Genomic DNA, 21,126 nt, shown 5'->3' with positions numbered 1-21,126 from the left:
GGGAAGGGGGTGGGGGCTTGCATGCGGCAGGGGGAGGCGGAGAAGAGGGTGGGGGAGGGACACCACTCCCCCTCGCTATGCCATTGACCACAGTATCCATCCATTTCTTCCCTGCCTGACAGATGGATCTGTCTATTTTCTTCATTAGTTTCCCTGTATTTAAATTTTCTCTTGATCAGTCCCTTTTTGGTTTCTTTTCTTCATCTTATCTTTCTCAACTCAGATGAGGGAGACTTCCTCACTGCTGCCCTGCTCTCATTCCTGGCACTGGATCCCTACCAGGAAGAGGCCCACCCCAGAAGATCCCCCTATGCCAGGGGTAGGCAATTCCAGTCCTTGAGAGCCGGAGCCAGGTCAGGTTTTCAGGATATCCACAATGAATATGTATGAGGTGAATTTGCATGCATTGCCTCCTTGAGATGCAAATTTATCTCATGCATATTTATTGTGGATATCCTGAAAACCTGACCTGGCTCCGGCTCTCGAGGACCAGAATTGCCTATCCCTGCCCTAGGCCAATGCCCCAGCCACAAACTCTGTTATGGAGCAACCTGAGCCTGACAATGAAGTGGAATCTGCCTCCCCTAAATTTATCGTTTATTTAAAATATTCTATACCTCTCCAGCTGGAAAACAGAGTTAAGCGGTGTACAAACTAAAAATTTAGGAAAACTTGAAAAGAACTCCAATTTATCATAAGACAGTAATTCACGCTCACAGGATTAGAAAGTCAGGGGAACAAATAAAGGGGGAAAGGGGAAAGGAAGAAACAATCAGTAATGGGAAGGGTGAGGTGGAAGGAGAAAGGTATGGGTGTTAGATTCTAGTGAAATGCTCTTGGACTGATCTCAGTACCATATGCCTGAGTAAAAAAGCCAAGTTTTCAGTTCAGACAATGCTTTTGAAAGAGACATTATGCTAAATGTACGGTGATAAGAAATAAAAAGCACTTTGTCTTGTATATTCTAGTAGGGTCATTTTGGGGCTAGGTAAACTAAGCATTGATCATTTAGCAAATGAAGAGTCCAGCTAGGTCAGGAAGGGAATTGTGACGTCCATCTTTATACCACATTTTCAACTAAAATTTCATCCAAGTCCTATAGACCCAGAACAAGACCATTTGGACGTAGGAAGGGCCAGTCCTGTAATGGACTGGCCACCCAGACATGGCAGCAGAGCAGTGGGGCACCTCAGAGGTCACTGCTGTGAACTTCACATAAAGGGTGCCAGATAAACATCTCACCAGAACTCCCTTATAAATTATGTTGAGTTCCCCAAAACCCACTATACCCACCTGTCTACAACCCCAATAGCCCTTATGCCTGCAGGTGGCACCTATATGGCAGTAGAGTAGGGCTTTGGTGGGCTCAAATTTTCTACCATGAATGTAGTGGCTAGAGTGGCTTATGGGACTTGCTACTCCTCTCTATGGTTCACTAACCCACTCACCAGGCTACTTAAGACACCTGTGTGGAGCTCTACTAAGCTTTCCTATACCAGGAATGCACTTTTGTATTCTGATCTTTGTGGATGTGAGGGGGTCCATGAGCACTGCTGTAGTGTGGGGGTGTCTTACCTTGATGCTTGCAGTGGTCATCTGGTCGGTTTGGGCACCTTTGTGGCACTTAGACCCTTCTAAAACAGGTCTAGTTCCAAACGTATAAATTCTGTCTGGATGTCTTGCAAAATGTTTGATTATCGCAGCAAGACATCCATGTCTAACCTGCCCTTGAGACTGCCCAAAGCCCACCCATAACACGCCTCCACCATGCCCGTCTCGTCCTCTGAACGTTCAGAGGCTTGAACACCTCACTAGACGTACAGAAAGATGGTTTTGATTATCGGCACTTGGGTGTTCTGGCAATCAGGATGTCCAAGTGCTGATTTAGGATGCTTTTTGGATGAATAGGTTACGGGCAGATGAGTGCTTGAAATGCATTTACCCCGTTCTACAAGCATAAAACGGTTCATAGACAGTAACGCGGAAGACAAAGGTGCGCGCCGACAACTGAGCGCAAGACGGAGGTGCGCCGAAGAAAAAGACTGTTTTTAGGGGCTGCGACGGGGATTTTTGTTGGGGAGCCCCCCCCCCCCACTTTACTTAATACAGATCGCGGCGGCATTGTGGGGGTTTGGGGGGTTCTAACCCCCACATTTTAGTGAAAACGTAACTTTTTTCCCTAAAAACAGGGAAAAAGTTAAGTTTTCAGTAAAATGTGGGGGGTTACAACCCCCCAAACCCCCCACAACGTGGCGCAATCTGTATAAAGTAAAGTGGGGGGGTTCCCCCCCACACCCCCCGTCATAGCCTCTAAAAACAGTCTTTTTCTTCGGCGCACACCTCCGCGCTGCGCTCAGTTGTCTGCTCGCGCCTTTGTCCCGGCGCGCTTTTGACCTGACACTGCATAAAACAGTTTCTGTGTCTAGGTAGACCTTCAAACTGTTTTTTTCACCATAGGCATATTATTGTCCCCACAGTCCCTCCTGAAATGCTGTCCCACCTCTGGCTGGTCACCTTTGGGGCTCATGATTGCATTCAGTTACTCTGTACAATGATTTTCTGTGCCCTTTTTGCCCTGTCATATGATCCAGGGCCAAGCACACCGGAAAACATGCCCTGAAATATTTCTGCTAGTGGATAGCGTAACTGGTTTTAAGAAGGGTTTGGACAATTTCCTGGAGGAAAAGTCCATAGTCTGTTATTGAGAAAGACATGGGGGAAGCCACTGCTTGCCCTGGATCGGTAGAATGGAATGTTGCTACTCTTTGGGTTTTGGCCAGGTACTAGTGACCTGGATTGGCCACCATGAGAAGGGGCTACTGGGCTTCATGGACCTTTGATCTGACCCAGTAAGGCTATTCTTATGTTCAATAAGAACTATCACCCTTCAGGAGTTCACACAGAGGTCTCCATCGCTGCTTAGCTAACTTTTTCTAATTTTGAACTCCACCTCTTTTATGCAGTTTCATCCTACTACAGCACTTTCATGGCCCATAAAAGGTGAACACACACTCCTTTATAACATCCATTCATAGTCCCTTGCTTGGGACTCAGCTTGCTTGTCCATGGAGGAAGTGAGGTCACTTACCTGTAACTGGGGTTCTCTGTGGACAGCAGAATAATTCAGCCATGCAAGTCCATTCACCTCTCAGCTAGGGAAGGCGCTGCCAATAGAGAACCTTCATTACAGGTAAGTAATCTGATTCTTTATGTTTTCTCTGGGAGCTACTGCTGCTACAGGTATCCAGAGAACTTTTGATTCTGTTTACTTCCACTAATGCTCTTCTGCCTCTCCCCTCCCCACCGTGTATTTCTATACTTTAACAACATGTGATATAAGCCAAAGATCTGACAAAACGAAACAACTGAGAGCTTATTTAGGAGATTGTGAAGCTAATGCCATTCCTTCCCACACTTTGCAGCAAGTCAGCCAGCACAAAAAGAACCCCCACCCAGCACTGGATGAAGTCCCTGGCCCCTACTCGTATTATAGAAGAACCACCCCACACCCAGCAGCAGATGAAGTTCCAGGCCCCTTCTTATATTCTGGAGGGGGGGTCAGCCATCAGAGAAACCCCCACTCATTCCCACCCAGCGCCAGATGAAGACCTTGGCCCCTGCTTGTACTTTGGAGTGGGTCAGCCAGTGGAGAAACCACCCCCACCTCCGCCCAGCACCAGATGAAGTCCCCGGCCCCTGCTCGTACTTTGGAGTGGGTCAGGCACCAGAGAAAGCCCAAGAGACCTTTGAGGAGGATGAGTGAGAGATGGAGATGCAGGCTGAGGAAAGGAAGGAGCGCGTCTCTGATCTGACGCAGGAGACTTTGGGAGAGGGAGAAGACTAACAGGAGCTGTGTAGGGGCAGAAAAGAGAAAGAGAGAACAAAGAAAATAACTAATGAGTAACAGAAGGAAAGATGAAACATGCAACAAAGAAATCAAATGGAAGTAAGACAGAAGTGAGCATGCAGCTGGAGGCAGGCAAGGGAGCAGTATGAGCACTACAGCCTACATAGCAAGAACTGTTGCCCACTAATGGCAAAGGATCCTCAAACATCTGTAGAGGCCTGGCTCATTTGCAAAATACTGGGAAATGAAAAACCTTTTATAGCATAAAGTCTGGGAAAACAACCGGTCAAGCTAAGCACCTTTTGAACAAGAACTGAAACATCAAACAATGCCTCTGGATTCAGGTAACCTCTTAACCAGCTAGGTCAGGGGTACGCAATTCCGGTTCTCGAGAGCCGGAGCCAGGTTAGGTTTTCAGGATATCCACAATGAATATGTATGAGATGGATTTGCATGCACTGCCTCCTTGAGATGCAAATCTATCTCATGCATATTTATTGTGGATATCCTGAAAATCTGACCTGGCTTCGGCTCTCGAGGACCAGAATTGCCTACTCCTAAGCTAGGTTAAAATAGAATCAGGTTTTGGAGCATGAAAACTTGTAAAGTAATCAACAATCACTTTTTTTTTTTAAAACAGGTGGTAGAGGTCCCAGTGAAAAAGGGCACATTACCATGGCTCTGGGTTTCTGACTTCTGAATGCTGTGTGTACATCCCAGAGGATCTTTAATGGTGGAGAAGCAAAAGAATGAAACCACAGAGAAAACGGGTCTGTAATGAAATAGGAGGGAGTATGGGCGACAAATTGTGCCATGCAATTTCTTTCTATGCTTCTACCATACATTACCTCCTTCAGCCGCTCCATGTCTTTGAGGTAGAAACCAATGTAGAAAAGACTCAGGTAAGAATTTACAAACTGAAACTGTTTAAAGAGAAATAGATAAAGGGAAAAGCAATTAAAGGCATACGGGAACAACCTATCAGAATGGCAGCATACATGTCATCATACAGTCCCAGAGGTGACAGGCTCTGTATCCCTGTACCTAGGGTTAGCATATGGCTCCAGAAAAAAAGAGAACGGATTGAGACCTCCGGGTTTTACTTCCATTGCTTTCAATGGAAGTAAGGAAGATAGACTGAGACATCTGGGTTTTATTTCCACAATGTTTTAAATCACATTTCTTCCATTTCTTATGACCTTCAGCAAGTCTCTTCATTGCCTTTTGCCCCATGTACCCATTTAGACTGTAAGTCCCATGGAGAATGGACTTATCATACCTAAGTAAGTGGCTTCGAGTTTCATTAGGAAAGATAAGCTGAATTGTTTTATTTATAGTCTTATGTACTTCCTACATAATACAATCAGGCACTTTTGAGAGGCCAGATATAGAGGCAGTATGAAGGGAAGCGTCTAATCACATACTGTAAATATTAAACTACAGTTAATTGAAGTTAAAGGTGATACAGTAATTGTCCACTGGGTGGTGTGCTCATCCATTAAATGGGAGGGGGGGGGGGATAAGAATAAAAATGTCATGTGTGCGTACTCACCAGAACAATTTTGATGATGAGATGTTTCTCATAGGCACTCTGCAGCCGGTAGTTCTCTGCAAGGAGAAGCATTAAAGGCATTCAGAGTCGAACGGTAAGGCCCAGGCCTCAGGGGTGGGCAACTCCGGTCCTCGAGGGCCAGAATCCAGTCGGGTTTTCAGGATTTTCCCAATAAATATGCATGACTGGAGTTGCCCACCCTTGGTCTAGATGAGACACTACAAATCAAACAGCAGCAATAACAGAACGCCTCTCCACACCATGGCCTGCCTACAGATCATGCGCTCCCCACAACTTCCTACCTATGAACCTTACATGTTGATACAGTGCTGGTATTTCACTTCCTTCCCAGAGGCTCTATACCAGTCATTGTTCCCAACTAAGAACATCACATGAGTATTACTTTCTGCCAAGCGGACTGTATATCCCGTATCAATTCTTGTCCATAGGCCATTTATTGTGCATCATTTCATGCCCACAAACTTCGCACACACATCACTTCCTGTTCATAAGCCATGTATCTTGCATCGTTTTCTGCCTCTGGGCCATACATTCTGCAACACTATCTAGCCAAGGATTACACATGCCACATTATTATTATTACATTTGTATCTTACCCCATTTTGAGTTGACCTGCCCATGAGATTCACAGCCCACATCATTTCCAGACCGCCTACCCTCTCACTTTCTGCCAAGCAGCAATGCATACACATAACTTTCTGCCCATGATACTCATAGACGTATCGTATCACACACCCATATCATTTAACCAGTAGGCGATCTTCCTGTACAGATCATCACACGTGGTGACAAAGATGGCTAGAATGATCTTTGGAAGGAACCTCAGGATGCGGGGCAATTCTTTCACACTCAGCACAAGCTCCTGCATTAAAGAAAGACAGAAACCTGCTGGCATGAGAAGGGAATGGCAGAGAGCCAATGGAGAGGACAAGCAAGAAGCGCTACCAACCTGCAACTCAAAGCAGCCCAGCATGACGAGAAAGACAAAGGAGAGACATGAGAGGCAAATGGGAAGGCTGACCAGATACTGAAAAAGCCTCCGCTTCCAGGGTGGGTAGTAAAACTCTTCCAGATTAGTAACAGGACTGATCCGCTTCACACCCTGCAATGGCAAACATTGTAACACTGGTGAGTTTCCTACTTCTTAGGGTTACCAGATGTCCAGGAAAATCCAGACATGCCTTCTTTTTAGAGGACTTTCCAGGTGCCTGGATGGATTTCCAAAACCCGGCAGTTTGTTTGGGTTTTGGAAGGCCCGAAGCTCGGGGTGGGGTGGGCACGTCTGAAGGGCCTCCTAGCACGCACAGATGTGACGCGATGTCACATGCATACGTGCGATGTCATCACGTCACATCTGTGCATGCTCAGAGGCCCTCCAGACGTGACACTGAGCTCGGAGAAGAGATGAGGTTCGTGTGAGGGCATGGCCGGGGGACGGGACAGGATGTGACTCGGGGCAGAAGAGGGTGGGGGGCCAAAAGTGTTCCCTCTAAGCTGAGCAGGTGTCCTCCAGCTGCATTGCTACCACTAGGGGGTGGAATATTTTCAGTCGCTAAGGACAGGTATGTTCCCTGGAGTCCTGCAGAACTTGCCTGTCCCTCACAATTGAAAAATGTGACTGTAAAACAGCACCCTCTATTGGTGAGACTGTGGGTGGAGGACTCCTGCTCAGCTTAGAGGGAACATCATCCCAATATATACCGAGTTCCATAGCTGCTGACAAACCCAGGGCTGTATACACTAGCCTAAGGATAGGGACCAAGTTGGAACATTGCATTCCACCTTTAGCTATACCTACACAGTACACTATCATGCACCCCATGCCTGCAGTCACATATTCAGTACTGCTCTCTAGAGTGACACCTGTCCATTGATTCTATGACAGCATTGCTATAAAAGTTTATTGTTGCATCTTTGATGTAGAATGGAATAGTGAATTTTTCCGACTGTCCCTCCCCAGCACTCATTGGTTACCAGTCTCCAGGTGCATGTTGAACACCCTCGAGAGCAGGCGGTCACCCACTGACCCGAAACTGTGGCCGCGGCTCTTCAATGGATTCTGCTGGGGTATCCAGCGTCCCCCACTTGTAGGCAAGCTCAGCCCCCCTGCGCTTCCAGCCTTCCAGGAATAGCGAAGCCCATACCACGTTGAAGAGAGCAAAGACCACGCAACAGATGTCCCGGCTGGTCTGTGGAGACAAATACAGGAATAAGGAACAGAAATTAACACACACACTCCTATTCTCTCATTGTCAACTGCTGTGTAGACAAGAGGTCTAAAGCATGGAGTGTAGATAATATGTTAATCACAGACAATTACAAATGCTAGTGATCTCAGGGATGAAGATGAACAGAATCAAGAACACACCGGGTCTCTGACAATAGCCAGTCTGGACTCCCTACAAAGAGAGAACCCGGACATGTCCTTTTTTTAGAGGACTGTCCGAGTGCCCGAATGGACTTTCCAAAAACCAGCAGGTGTCTGGGAAAGCTCTGGCCATGTCTGGAGGGCCTCTGAGCATACGTGGATGACATCACACACATTTGTGCATGCTTGGAGGCCCCCCGGAAAAGGCCCAGAGACCAGAAATTTTTAAAATGTGGCTTTCGGGGATGGGGCGGAACTTTGTGGGGGTCATGCATCTGGGATTTTATCAAACAAAATATGGTAACCCTATCCTTACATGACAGTGCATTGATTTTTGGAGTTCACTAGGGCTCTGGTTTACCAGTTTCTTCATGATCCTGCCCCGTGATTACAGTGTCCTCTTCTCCCAGGAATAATAATAATAATTTATTCTTATATACCGCCAAAGCCATAATAGTTCGAGGCAGTTTACAATAAAAAGTGCTGGACAATCAGAGAAATAGTCACAATGGAAAATCATCAAATACATGCATACAGAATAAAAGAAATAAAAACAGTAAAATTCTTAGGTTACAAATCGATTAAACAATTTCAATTTTACTGATTTTCTAAAACTAAAATAGGATGAGGAGTGCATGATAATGTTACCCAGCCAATCATTCAATTTACCTGCCTGGAAAGCAAGAGTTCTGTCCAGGAATCTTTTATAACGACAGGCCTTTACTGTTGGATAAGTGAACATATGAATTCTACGTGTAGGCCTAATAGAACAATCCAAATTAAAATGAGAAACCAAAACAAAAAAATTTAAACAAAACTCTTGCTTGCAGGGGCAGCCAGTGTAGTTTTTGATAATAGGAACTTATATGTTCCCATTTTTTCAAACCAAAAATCAATCGAACTGCCAAATTTTGAATAACTCAGAGTCTTTGAAGGGTCACAGAGTCTTAAAAGTTCCCAGATAAATGATGTTACAATAGTCAAGCATGCTTAAAATGGAAGATTGAACCAATAAACAGAATGATATTGCATCAAAATATTTTCTGATGGTTCTGAGTTTCCATAATATCGAGAAACATTTTCTAACCAATAAATCTGTGTGTTCATCTAAAGTAAGGTATCGGTCCAATGTCACTCCCAGAATTTTTATGGAATAGTCAATAGGAAAGTCCTGACCATTCAAAGAAATCGATGCTTCCTAACCATTCAAGGTGACCAGAAAATGAAAGGTCTGAACCGCTTGCCAGGTCTGATGTTAGCTGAAAGATGACAGACTTTTTCACATACCAGTAAAGGTCAGCGAAAAATGGCTATTTTAAACCTGTAACCTCAGATGCCCTACTGCAAGTGAGGGGCTTGTGCACAAGGTGCCAAAAATTGAATATTACACCTCAATCTCTTTCAGAAACCCTGGGAGGATCCTACTCCACATACATGCTCACTGTGTGAGCACACATCCCCCAACCCAAACAGACACATACCAGCTTCTTCTAAGTCCCCTCCCCCAGTTGTGTTGTTACCTGATCAGAGTCTGTGAGGAGCCAGAGCACAGAGCCAAAGACAGCGGGATACACCATGGCAGATGTGTAGAACCCCAGCCATGCAAAATACATGGCTATCTTCACTCCAAAGTAACTACAGATATCATCTGGTAAACAGAGAGGAGAAAGCTCAGCTACAGCTCTATTACAGCAAATAAGAGGCAGGTAATTAAGAAATAAATCCTGCTATGGATGTGAGAGACCCACCATTAAATAAACCCAGTTAAGCAAGAGAGCAGCCGCTGAAAGCACAAACGCATTATGAGATCTGTGCTACAGAAAACACAAGTCCACAACTTCTATAATGCTTTAGGATGGGGTAGAAAATGCCTTCATGCTTGTAGAACTATTTTAGACCTTAGACATGCCCCTCCAAACCCCACCCTAGGAATGTCATACACTACTGAGAGCCAGGGAGCACCAGTACCTATGGGCTGTGCCTCGCAGATTGCCTGGACCCAGGACTTCATCAGTCGATTCAGGATTCTCTGCTCGTGGATGGGAAAGACCTGCTGGATCACTCCCCGGGCCATCAGTTCTGGAACTGCAAGTGGTCAGGGGAGGAGAAAAGGTGTAAAGGAATAGTTTCATATCATACAGCCAAATACACACCATAAACATGTTTCACAGGAGACGGAACCGAATGCCTGGAACATGCTGCCTGAATCAATACGTCGTGCTCCATCTCTAGAATCGTTCAAATCCAAGCTAAAAGCCCACTTTTTTGAATCTGCTTTCAACTCTTAACTCCCACTCACTGCTGTCAGATACCTATACCCACTGTATCATTTCCTCTACCATAATCTCCCCAACCCTGAAATGTCCTGTCTAAATTAGATTGTAAGCTCTTCTGAGCAGGGACTTTACAGTGCTGCGTACATCTTTCAGCGCTATAGAAATAATGTAGTAGTAGTAGTAGTAGTATGGTGATCCACTGACACCTAATCCTGCAGAAGGCTCAAATCAAAAATACCCGAATATTCTGTTCTATTCTCAATATTGTTAGTCGCCCTATCCTTAACATTAGGTTATAAGCAACACACAAAAATTAAGACTGGTGCATATTTGATTTTTTCACTCTTATCATTCTTCAAATTCCTCAAAAGAAACAAGTAGCAATGTTCACCTTTCTTTTGTTTGTCCCTTATTTGGCTTTCTTTCCTGTATAATTTGTAGTTCCAACCCAGCTTCCTTTTTGTCTCATGTTTGTCTGTCAAAATTGTACGCCATTTATTTGATGTTGTTTCACTTAAATTCTTTTAATTATCCTGTTATTGGCGTTGTTTTCTTTTTCTTTCTTTTTTTTTTTTTAATTCTTTATTGATTTTTAAATAATAACAGTGCACTACAATGAATTATCAAGAGCAAATCAGAAAAAGCACTTTACACATACAAACATTTTCTCCCCCTTCCCTTAACTAGCAATAATTTGAAATATATACTTTTAACTATATTTTCCATAAACTATATGCCATACATAATATTACTATCCTCCCTCCCTCCCTCCAACCCTGGATGTGCAAGGAAGTAATCTAATAAGAAAAAGTACGTCAGCTAATGTGACCCTATATATGTAGTCAATGGACTCCACACCTTATTGAATGCATTACTATGTCCTAAACATTCAGAAATTCATTCTCTCATACTTATAAGTTGAACATCAGTTTGCCCACCAAAATGTGTAATTAAGTCTATCGCAATTCTGTTTTTGTTTCCCTTTTATTTTTTTAATTTGTATCTCGCTTAGAAATTGGATAAGCGACTGAATCAAATTTTAAGAAAAACTTGACTTGACAAACTTACACAAGGAACTACAGAATTCAAACAATACTGTCCTCCCCCCCAAGTGCTAAGTGAATTGTTGCATTTTAATTGATGTATTCCAATTTTAATTGATTGTTTTAATACATATTTTATCTATACTGACTGTATGTATTTTTTCCTTTGTTGTGAACCGCTTTGAACCTTTGTTATAGCGGTATACAAAAATAAATTATTATTTTACCGCAGACAGTGTACATTCAGAGCAGGGGAATCATACAACCCAAAGCTTTTCAATCCGGCTCTGAACACTGTTGGAAGTCAGTGACAATGTTGAACGGTTTTTAAAGAACCCTCCCTGGAAACAGGTTTGGCATTAGTGGGTGGAACCCAGGATAGCTGCCCTGGAACCTCATGCCACATGGTCCCTCAGCATGCTTGAAACTAAAGAACACACATCAGTGGACTTTAGGGTTCCCTTTTAAGTTTATGCCCCAAACTTAGGGTCTACTCCGAAGGCTCTGGAACTTTTAACAAACTGTTACATCATGGTTCAGGGAAATACAGTTTCGACTTTGGGACCTTTTAGTGGCCTCAAGGAGGTAAGACAATAAGAGAGAAATGTTACAATTGTCAATTTTTTTTATTTTTGAAGCACAATAATGTGTAGCAGTCTCTTAATATTTTAACTTGCATTTTATTGTCCTTCGTGTGGGTTACGGTCCTTAGATAGCTCGAGTTTAGGGGTTCCATCTTTAGCAGTGGTGAGGCTTACGGGGAATCGTAAGTCTATGTTTTCTGTCCAGGGCCCGGCACTATGGAATGCTTTACCTTTGTTTCTGCGCCAATCTAAAATGCTCCTGTCTTTTAGACCATCTCTCCCTGTCCTCCACCCTATGTCCAACATTTTTCCCTCTCTCTTCTCCATATGCAGGATTTCCCCCCTCACCTCTTTCTATCTCTTCTCTCCCTTCCAACAATACTTCCTCTCTCCCCCCATGTGCAGCATCTTTTCTCCTCTCCCATCCCCCTGAGCAGCAGCTTTCCTCCCCTCCCACCCATTCCCCTGTATAGCAGCTTTCCATCCCTCCCATCCCCCTGTGCAGCAGCACCCCACCGACTCTCCCACCGTGAGATCTGACATACCTCCGCAGTCTCCTAAAGCAGCAGTGGCATCGCTCTGAACGAGCTACTTGTGGCCTGCTCCGCTAGGGCTTCCCTCTGCCATGCCATAAATGATGTCATCAGCGACACGGAAGAAGGAAGGCCTCAGCGGGGCAGGACACAGAGCAACCTGTTTAGAGCAATGCTGCTGCTGACTGTCCACTGCTGCTTTAGGAGGCTTCGGAAGTATGTCAGGTCTCACGGAAGGGGGGGGGGGGGGTTAGTTGCTGAATCAGTGAGTCCAATTTTCTCAGACAACGAATCGATTCACCAAAGTGAATCAGTGAATTGATTCGAATCGGCAAACTACTGTGCACAAATTTTAGGAATGCCCCAGACCTGCCCATGAACCTTCCATGCCCACACTCCCTTTTGGGATTGTGTATGCAAATTCAAACCTAACTGTTGGCACTAATTGGCACAGTAGCCCATTTAATTGGGTGTACATCTTAGTTCGGTGCCCAATTTTTGGCACCATATATATAATCTGGGGGAATATGTCAGAATGGTAGAAGAAAGCTGTAATAAATTAAACATTAAATCGTAGCCCTGCCTCTTCTGCCAGAATACGGCACGAATGTGACTCACTGATTGGCTGTCCCTCCAAGAAGTGGATATTGTGCAAGGATTCCCCTTGTTTCGCTCGCAGATTTTCTAGCCAGTATCTGATAATATGCTGTCGCTCCTGCAATATTACAACAGTTGTGTTAAGAGAAGGTTTAGCCACCGAGACTCCTGGGAGGGAAACAGGGCACTTTCCTGGGGGGGGGGGTGTCTCTGTAACACACATCTCTTACCAGCAGGTGCAAAAACAAGGAGTCTCGGCACTGCTCTGCCACTTATTTACCATACGACATCCTGCAGGACACTAAACCTTTATGCAACTCCTAAAACTCTCAAAAGCGCAAAAAATGCATCACTAAGAGACTCTTCACTCTTTGAACTGCTTTGTGATGTCATATGCATTGTTAAAGCCATTGGTAAAAAGTAAAGACAGGTGCTTTGTGGTGTCATCAGGCATTGATAAGCAGGTGTTCTGTGATGTCATTAGGTATTGTTAAAACTGCCCTCCCTTTGTTAAACACAGGTTCTTTATGATGTCACCTAGCATTGAAAAACAGGTGTCTGATGTCAACAGGCATTATTAAAGCTACCTCAGTGTTATTCTTCCATGGACAACCACAATATAAGTAGCACTGTGGAAATGCTCACCTGAGACGTGAAGAAGTGTAGCTCATTCTCAATGTTCTCATAAATGTAATCTTCCTCACATGAAAAACTACGGGTCCCTCCTCCAAACTCAGCTTTCACTGGCTTCCGAAGGCCCATCTCCTCTGCACCTCGCAGCAAGCTGTCAATGTAAATAGACCAGCTTCTTTAATGGATACATCGTCGAAACAAAACAAAAAAGGTCACCAAACAGACTTTCACAGTGGAGAGAAAAAGAGTGCAAACGCAACAACAAAAACTTTGGAAGCGATGATCTTGATTACAAGTTCTTCGTCAAATTAATTGATACAGTAGTATGTCATCTCAAATAATACACAGAAAGAGATTGTGGTGGGGATCCACCTTCCGGGTTTCGGTCGGAAAGACCTTCCTCTGGGGTCCAAACTGATGGAAACCATAAAATCTATGATGCTGTGGAGCAAACGAGTTCCTGTGTGTGCATAAATGGTGCTGTGTCTGCAGGGTCAGTGGAGTATGGTGGGCGTCCTAAGCAAACCTTCAGCTTTAATCCACCCCTCAATTAACTTTCAGGCCTATAGCCTACAGTGCCGCCCCCCCTCCCCCCCACCAATTTTAATAACTCAACAGTCATGATCATGACACAAAAATCCTATTAAAATTCAAGTTAATATATGTGCTGATTGTTCTTTGAGTTTTGTGTGGTTGTCAGGACATACTGTTTCGCTACAACTGCAGCTACCCTTTGCTACAAAGAAGCTGCTACCCTAGGTGACTGCCTAGTCTTCCTTAATGTTTGGATTGGCCCTGCTCTGCAGTGTACTTTAATGGGCATAAACACACTTCACTCTTGTCAAGCATCAGTCCCTACTGTTCCAATACTGAGACCCCCCATTGTATAGCTCTGCCAAAGCACCTCACCCTAACCTCACAGGAAACCCAGCACCTTATTCCTGCCCTGCATTTTTCACTGGATGTATTTAGCGAGAGAGGATGATGCATCCCAAACAATACAAAAAGGAAGGCGAGAAACAAATGTGGCTATGGACAAGTGTCAGGGCTGACATACTTCTCATAGGTGGCTGTGACAAAGAACGCATAGACCTTGGTATTCTTATGATGTCGGATCTGCATGATGAGCTCAGGAATCCCCAGTCGCATGCGATTCAGGAGCCAGAGTAGCGTGTGATCGTCTGTGGAGTCTATGGAGAGAAGCAGCAGTAATCAGAGGAAAGTGAAACAATTGTGAAGTATTTTACCTACTAGGTAACTACTTTGCACCATCGCCAAGTCTCCAAGTTCATTAGGTTTTTCCTACCCCGCGCCTTGGTGAGAACTTTCAGGGCAGCTTACAATCTATAGTGTAGGAGGATATATAAAGAGATTGCTATAGTCACAGTTAGGTGTAGTAGGATACATACAGTAGTTGCTATGGTCATAGTTGGGTGTAACAAACTGGTACATGGGGAGGTCAGGGATGAATTATATAGTATAAAAGGAGGGGGAGGGGGAGAACTTTTCCTCTACTGTGGGCCACCTTGCCACCTACCTCACCCCCTCACACACACCTTCGTTCTGGGTCACACCTACACATCTCTCCCTTTACTCCCACCATAATTCATAGATCTGTTGCGCACCCCCAAAATCATCTTGTCTCAACTTATGTGTCTCTGGAATGAGAGGGCAAAGGATGAAGTTAAGAGGTGATAGGCTCAGGAGCAATCTAATGAAATACTTTTTTACAGAAAGGATGGTAGATGCGTGGAACAGTCTCCTGGTAGAGGTGGTGGAGACAGAGACCATGTCTGATTGCAAGAAAGCCTGGGTTAGTCACTTGGGACCTCTTAGCGAGAGGAAGAGATAATTGTTGCTGCGGATGGGCACACTGGATGGGCCATTTGACTTTTATCTGCCATCATGTTTCTGTGCAAGTTTCAGGTAAATAACATAAGAATTGCTGCAGAATGGGTCAGATCAGTGGTCCATCATGCCCAGCACTCCGCTCCCGCGGCGGCCCTTAGACTAGCCTTACCTGCGTACATTCTGGTTCAGCAGGAACTTGTCTATGTCTTGAATCCCTGGAGGGTGTTTTCGCCTATAACAGCCTCCGGAAGAGCGTTCCAGTTTTCCACCACTCTCTGGGTGAAGAAGAACTTCCTTACATTTGTACGGAATCTATTCCCTTTTAACTTTAGAGAGTGCCCTCTCGTTCTCCCTACCTTGGAGAGAGTGAACAACCTGTCTCTATCTACTAAGTCTATTCCCTTCATTATCTTGAATGTTTCGATCATGTCCCCTCTCAGTCTCCTCTTTTCAAGGGAGAAGAGACCCAGTTTCTCTAATCTCTCACTGTACGGCAGCTCCTCCAGCCCTTTTAGTCGCTCTTCTCTGGACCCTTTCGAGTAGTACCGTGTCCTTCTTCAAGTACGGCGACCAGTGCTGGACGCAGTATTCCAGGTGGGGGTGTACCATGGCCCGGTACAGCGGCATGATAACCTTCTGCAATCTGCTCGTGATCCCCCTTCTTAATCATTCCTAGCATTCTGTTTGCCCTTCTCGCCTCCGCCACCGCACATTGCACTGACGGCTTCATCAACTTGTCGACCAGTACTCCCAAGTCTCTTTCCTGGGGGGTGTCTCCGAGTACCACACCAGACATCCTCTATTCATGAATAAGATTTTTGTTACCGACATGCATCACCTTACACTTATCTATGTTAAACCTCATTTGCCATGTGGCGGCCCATTTCTCGACCGTGTTTATGTCACGTTGCAGGTCTTCACAATCCTTCTGCGTCTTCACCACTCTGAATAACTTTGTATCGTCCGCAAATTTAATCACTTCGCTCGTTGTACCAGTTTCCAGGTCGTTTATAAATAGGTTGAAGAGCACGTTCCCAAGCACCGAACCTTGAGGAACTCCACTCGTGACGCTTTTCCAGTCTGAGTATTGTCCATTTGCCCCCCCTCTTTCTGTTTCCTATCTGCCAATCAGTTTTTAATCCACATAGAATATCACCCTCGATTCCATGGCTCGCAATTTTTTGAAGTAGACATTCATGCGGGACCCTGTCAAATGCCTTCAGAAAATCCAGATATACAATATCGGCTCGCCCTTATCTATCTGCCTGTTTACTCCCTCGAAGAAGTGCAGCAAGTTCATCTGGAGTTTGAAAATAAATCTATACACATGGCATTTTAGAAAGGATGTTGGTCTTTAATGATGTGACCAAGTCATTTCTAACACTTATTGCATATTGTTTCAGTACCTTAGGGTAAGACAGGAGTTGGAGTGGGTTCATGAGTTTTGGATATTATAAGATTTACCACGAGTTCTTTCATATGCATGTGATATTTTATTCTATTTTGTATGCTAATGTGGCTAGTGTGATAAAATACATCAACATCTCAGTGATGATGCTTTGAAACTCTTCACTGCAGAGAACACCCATGAAGGGGAGAAAGGACTGCCGGACCCCAATCATACCTGGGAATGTCATTAGCACATCACAGTTTTCTGTCGGTACCGTCTTCATCCAGGCTTTGTGAGACATGACGTAACGGCCAGCCTGGAGGAGCCTCTTGCCAAAGAGTTTATCTGGAAGGAAACCCACAGGAAAGGTTACGAAGGAGATAGGGAAGAAGCGAGAAGGGAAAGGAGAAAAAGAGACAGAGAGAAAAAGAAAAAGAGAGACCAAGACAGTCTGCGTGTGCTTGTATGCAGACTGCCAACCAGCCTAGATATAAATGGATAGTGACACTTGAGATAATACCTTATACGCTCACCCCTTGCTGGGGGGAGGGGGTGTTATCTCCTTCAGGCAGGGGAAGAAATCAGGAAGGCTGTACTCAGCATAGAACAAGCTTCCCCACCCCCATTATTGGGAAATCCTTCAGTTACACTACCACTACCCTCACAAAACAGCTGGTTACAGTGCTGCCCAGTCACAGGAAATGAAACTAAATAAGAAGTTAAAACCTTCCTTAATTGGTGACCCAGAAGAGGAGAGGATAAAGCCAGCTGTTCTTTGTCTACTTACAAAATAAGAAACACAAACTAGGATAGCGAAAATGAGCTCATGGCCATGGAGCCCACCCATTCCTGATGCAAGACAGCCCACCCCATCTCAGACTGTACTTTCAGGATTTCAAATCTAGGAATCACTCCATAAGAACATCAGAATAGTCTTAGTGGGTCAGACCAAAGATCCATCAAGCCTAGTAGCCCATTCTCACGTTGGCCAATCCAGGTCACTAGTACCTGGCCAAAACCCAAAAAGAGTAGCAACATTCCATGCTATTGATCCAGGGCAAACAGTGGCTTGCCCCATGTCTTTCTCAATAACAGACTATGGACTTTTCCTCCAGGAAATTGTCCAAACCCTTCTTAAAACCAGCAACGCTATCTGCTCTTACCACAACTACAAAGCCTACCCCATCTTAGATGGTACCCTCAAGATTTCAGATCTAAGAAATCACTCCAGCAATAGCACCGCAGAGCCTGCCCCATCTGAGGCTATACCTCCAGGTCAGCCTGAGATGGGGCAGGCTCTGCGGTGCACAACACAGAACACCAAAGAGCCCCACCCCTCAAACTGTACCAGATCCTCACATCTAAGGATCCTCTGCATATATCCCAGGCTTTTAAAAATTCTTTTCCGATTTAACCTCCGCAACTTTCATGGAGACAGTTCCATGAATCAACTACCCCTTCCTTGAAGAAATATTTGCTGATGTCGCTCCCAAGTCTGCTTGGATTATGCTCTCTTGTGCTGAAACCCCCTTAGGATTTAAAGTGGTATTGGAAAATAATTAGCTAAAGCAGCAGAAGAAAAGCTGGGCCATGCAACTATATCCCCCAGAAATAAATATTCAGAAATTCCTAGAGAAGAAGCAAAGCTAATCAAGACAAGGGGTTTCCCAAGAGTTAAAAGCAAACCAGAAAATCTTAGAAACTGAAAACCTGATTATTCTCAAATATGTAACTCCTCCTCCCTCTCTGGTTATTCTAGTCCTCTAAATTTTCTCTTCATTTTGCCTCTTCCCTCCACTGGAGTTCCTTTCTACCCTAACTCTTGTTAACCGTGTCGAGCTTTACGAATGTAGAGATGATGCGGTATACAAACCTAAGGTTTAGATTAGATTAGATTAGAACTGCACCCTCCTACAGATTTTGGATATGAAAACTCTGGTCCCCATCTAGAAGTGTGCTTTGTGTTGACTTCCCCTGCTAATATATTGCAAGAATCTATCATACCACTGATGACATAATTCCTGCCTCTGCACTCTTAAGCATAGCTATGGTGTCATCAGCTGGGGGCACTTTCATTTTTATGTTTCAGAGAACTGGGCCTGGTGAGTAATTTGTACTCTGGAATTCTAAGCAGGAAAGATGTTTGGAGTTAGAAGCATGATTTGAACAGATGTTATGCTATGTCATGCATAATCCAACCCAAAGCAGATCACAAAACATATATCTTAAAATACATATAAAATACAGTATAAAAGTGCAGTCCAAATATACTAATTAATACAATTTTTACAAATCCAAACATTCATTAGCTTTATGCTGTAAATATGGAAACTCAGAGTTGGGTGCTGTTTATAGTATAGCATATGGTGCCAGAATCTGTGTCCAATTTTGGTAGGGTTACCAGATTTTCTGTTTGGAAAATCTGGACCCCCTAGACCTGCCCAGTTCTACCCATCCCCGCCCCTTCCCACCCCCAATCCTGCCTCAGCCCCGCCCCAATCCTGCCCCTGCTGTCTGCTTTCGTCAGGCAGGACATCTGCGCATGCACGGATGTCACACGATGACATCATGCGCACGTGATGTTATCGCGTGGCATCCACGCTGCCCGACACAATGTGAAGGAAAGCTGGACAAAGTGCCGGGTTTTAAAAAGCCATCCGGACCCCTGGACATGTCCTCAAAAGGAGGACATGTCCGGAAAAATCTGGACGTCCGGTAACCCTAAATATGGGCATGAGGATTTACACCAACTAAAACCTGTTGTACATTCTTGTGCCATTGGATATCTTCCTTATTCTATAAAACTGTGCATAAATTCCAGGAATGTCCGTGATCCGCCCATGCCCCTCCCATGGACACACCCCCTTTTCAGATTCTCACGTAAAATTTATCCATGAATCCAGGCATCTAAAAATCTAATGCTGTGTCTTATATATTGCTAAATCTCCCAAAGGATTCAAAGTGGTTTACAAAACAATTAAATTGACTTAAGTAATGGCCAAAAATCTAATCAGGTACAGTAGACTCTCAATTAACCAGCACCCACGGGGATTGAAAGATGCCGGATAAATGTAGTTTCTGGTTGCTTGATCATTACTATTAAAAATAGGCCTATCCAATACTATATCCCATACTATGCCATACCATAAACTGTTTCAGACAAACTACCAGACATGTGGTAGGCAAAGCATGGGTGTGGCGTGCCAAGTTTACACTTAAATTTCCACCATAAATTGATTTTATTTTCATTTTTATTTAAAGTATTTCTAAGATTTCATATTTCAAGTATTTCTTAGTATTTCATATTTATTTAAAAGTATTTCTTAGATTTTTTTCTGGTTGCTTGAGAATTCTGGCTAACAGAGAGTCTGTGTACTTTGAAAAATGTGTGTACAAATTTCAGTTAATGTCAATTAGCATCGATAATTGATTTTTAGTGTCAAATTATTGGTGCTAATTGGCTCATTACTTAAATTGCATGTGCAAATTGGATATGCACAATTTTTAGAATTAGAGCAAAGGTGCTGAGCTAGCTGATTTTTTTTGCTAACTATAGTTTATACAAACTTATACAGTACTTTCAAGTATCAGTGGTCTTGGCACTGCAAATCCACCTATTGTTCTTACTTCTAGACCACCTTCCTATGCTATAAAATTGTTTTGGAATAAAGTACATATATTTTCTTATGACCTTTGCCCCCTCTTTTTAAAATTATCTTCCTGAGCATAAAGATTGATTGTCCCAGGAATGCATAAGGGGACAGAAATAGCTGGACAAGAGCCCTAGTGGGGCTAAGCATGGAGGATGTAGAATGGGACGTGGCAATGAAGAGGTCCTCCCCCCTCCACAACCAATATCAAGGGTTTCCCAGGATTGGGGGGGGGGGTTCTCTGCTTAGTTTCATTTCCTCATCAGCAATTTTCTCTGCAGCTCTCCTCCTCTCCCCCACCTTCTGCCCAAGTAAGTTGTTTACATGACCTAACAGGCATGTGATGGTCTTTCAGCCCCTATCAGTTACAGTGGCTGAGTCCTGGAGGCAGTGACTCTATACAGAGCAAGTCAATTCTGTACTTCTGCTGGGTGTCTGAGCCTGAGATTTGGGAATACAATACAGAAACCTGAACACTTGAGGCTGCAAAGAGAGACATGAAGGATCACCACCCACAGTCCACTGTGCCATAAAAACTTCTGTAATAAGTCACCAAGTTAAGATACCAAAACCACTAGGATGGCTTTGTAACTTTTTTTTTTAAGTGTGTGTGTTTTCAATTCAGACCTGTGAAGAAATATGTTATGGTTTTTTGAAAGCTCCTCCACTGTAAATATCATTGAGGGGTGCTACTGTGCTGGCTGTCATCAGAGATATCCTGCTAAATTGTTCCCTAATGCATGTAACTATGAATGCAGAAGATAGACCCCAATGGAAGACA

General features: G+C 44.1%; 1 protein-coding gene across 2 annotated transcripts in view; it reads right to left on the bottom strand.

Moving 5' to 3' along the window:
• ANO8 (anoctamin 8) overlaps window positions 1–21,126 on the bottom strand; it is a 53,425-nt gene that overhangs the window by 15,156 nt on the left and 17,143 nt on the right. The window contains exons 2-13 of one of the 2 annotated variants that reach the window (XM_033956328.1): window positions 16,930–17,040; window positions 14,512–14,644; window positions 13,467–13,605; window positions 12,843–12,939; window positions 9,757–9,873; window positions 9,309–9,436; window positions 7,448–7,609; window positions 6,370–6,522; window positions 6,156–6,282; window positions 5,400–5,455; window positions 4,696–4,770; window positions 3,707–3,850 (exon numbers count right to left, since the gene is read on the bottom strand). In XM_033956328.1, the coding sequence (XP_033812219.1) occupies window positions 3,707–3,850; window positions 4,696–4,770; window positions 5,400–5,455; window positions 6,156–6,282; window positions 6,370–6,522; window positions 7,448–7,609; window positions 9,309–9,436; window positions 9,757–9,873; window positions 12,843–12,939; window positions 13,467–13,605; window positions 14,512–14,644; window positions 16,930–17,040 (1,442 nt within the window). The remainder of the gene's footprint in view (window positions 1–3,706; window positions 3,851–4,695; window positions 4,771–5,399; window positions 5,456–6,155; window positions 6,283–6,369; window positions 6,523–7,447; window positions 7,610–9,308; window positions 9,437–9,756; window positions 9,874–12,842; window positions 12,940–13,466; window positions 13,606–14,511; window positions 14,645–16,929; window positions 17,041–21,126) is intronic. The other variant, XM_033956329.1, reaches the window with a different exon arrangement.

This window comes from Geotrypetes seraphini, chromosome 8 (assembly GCF_902459505.1).
Source record: "Geotrypetes seraphini chromosome 8, aGeoSer1.1, whole genome shotgun sequence".
In the NCBI taxonomy this organism is placed as follows: domain Eukaryota; kingdom Metazoa; phylum Chordata; class Amphibia; order Gymnophiona; family Dermophiidae; genus Geotrypetes; species Geotrypetes seraphini.
Note: the sequence above shows the minus strand (reverse complement) of the source record. Positions and strands in the feature narration are given on the sequence as shown.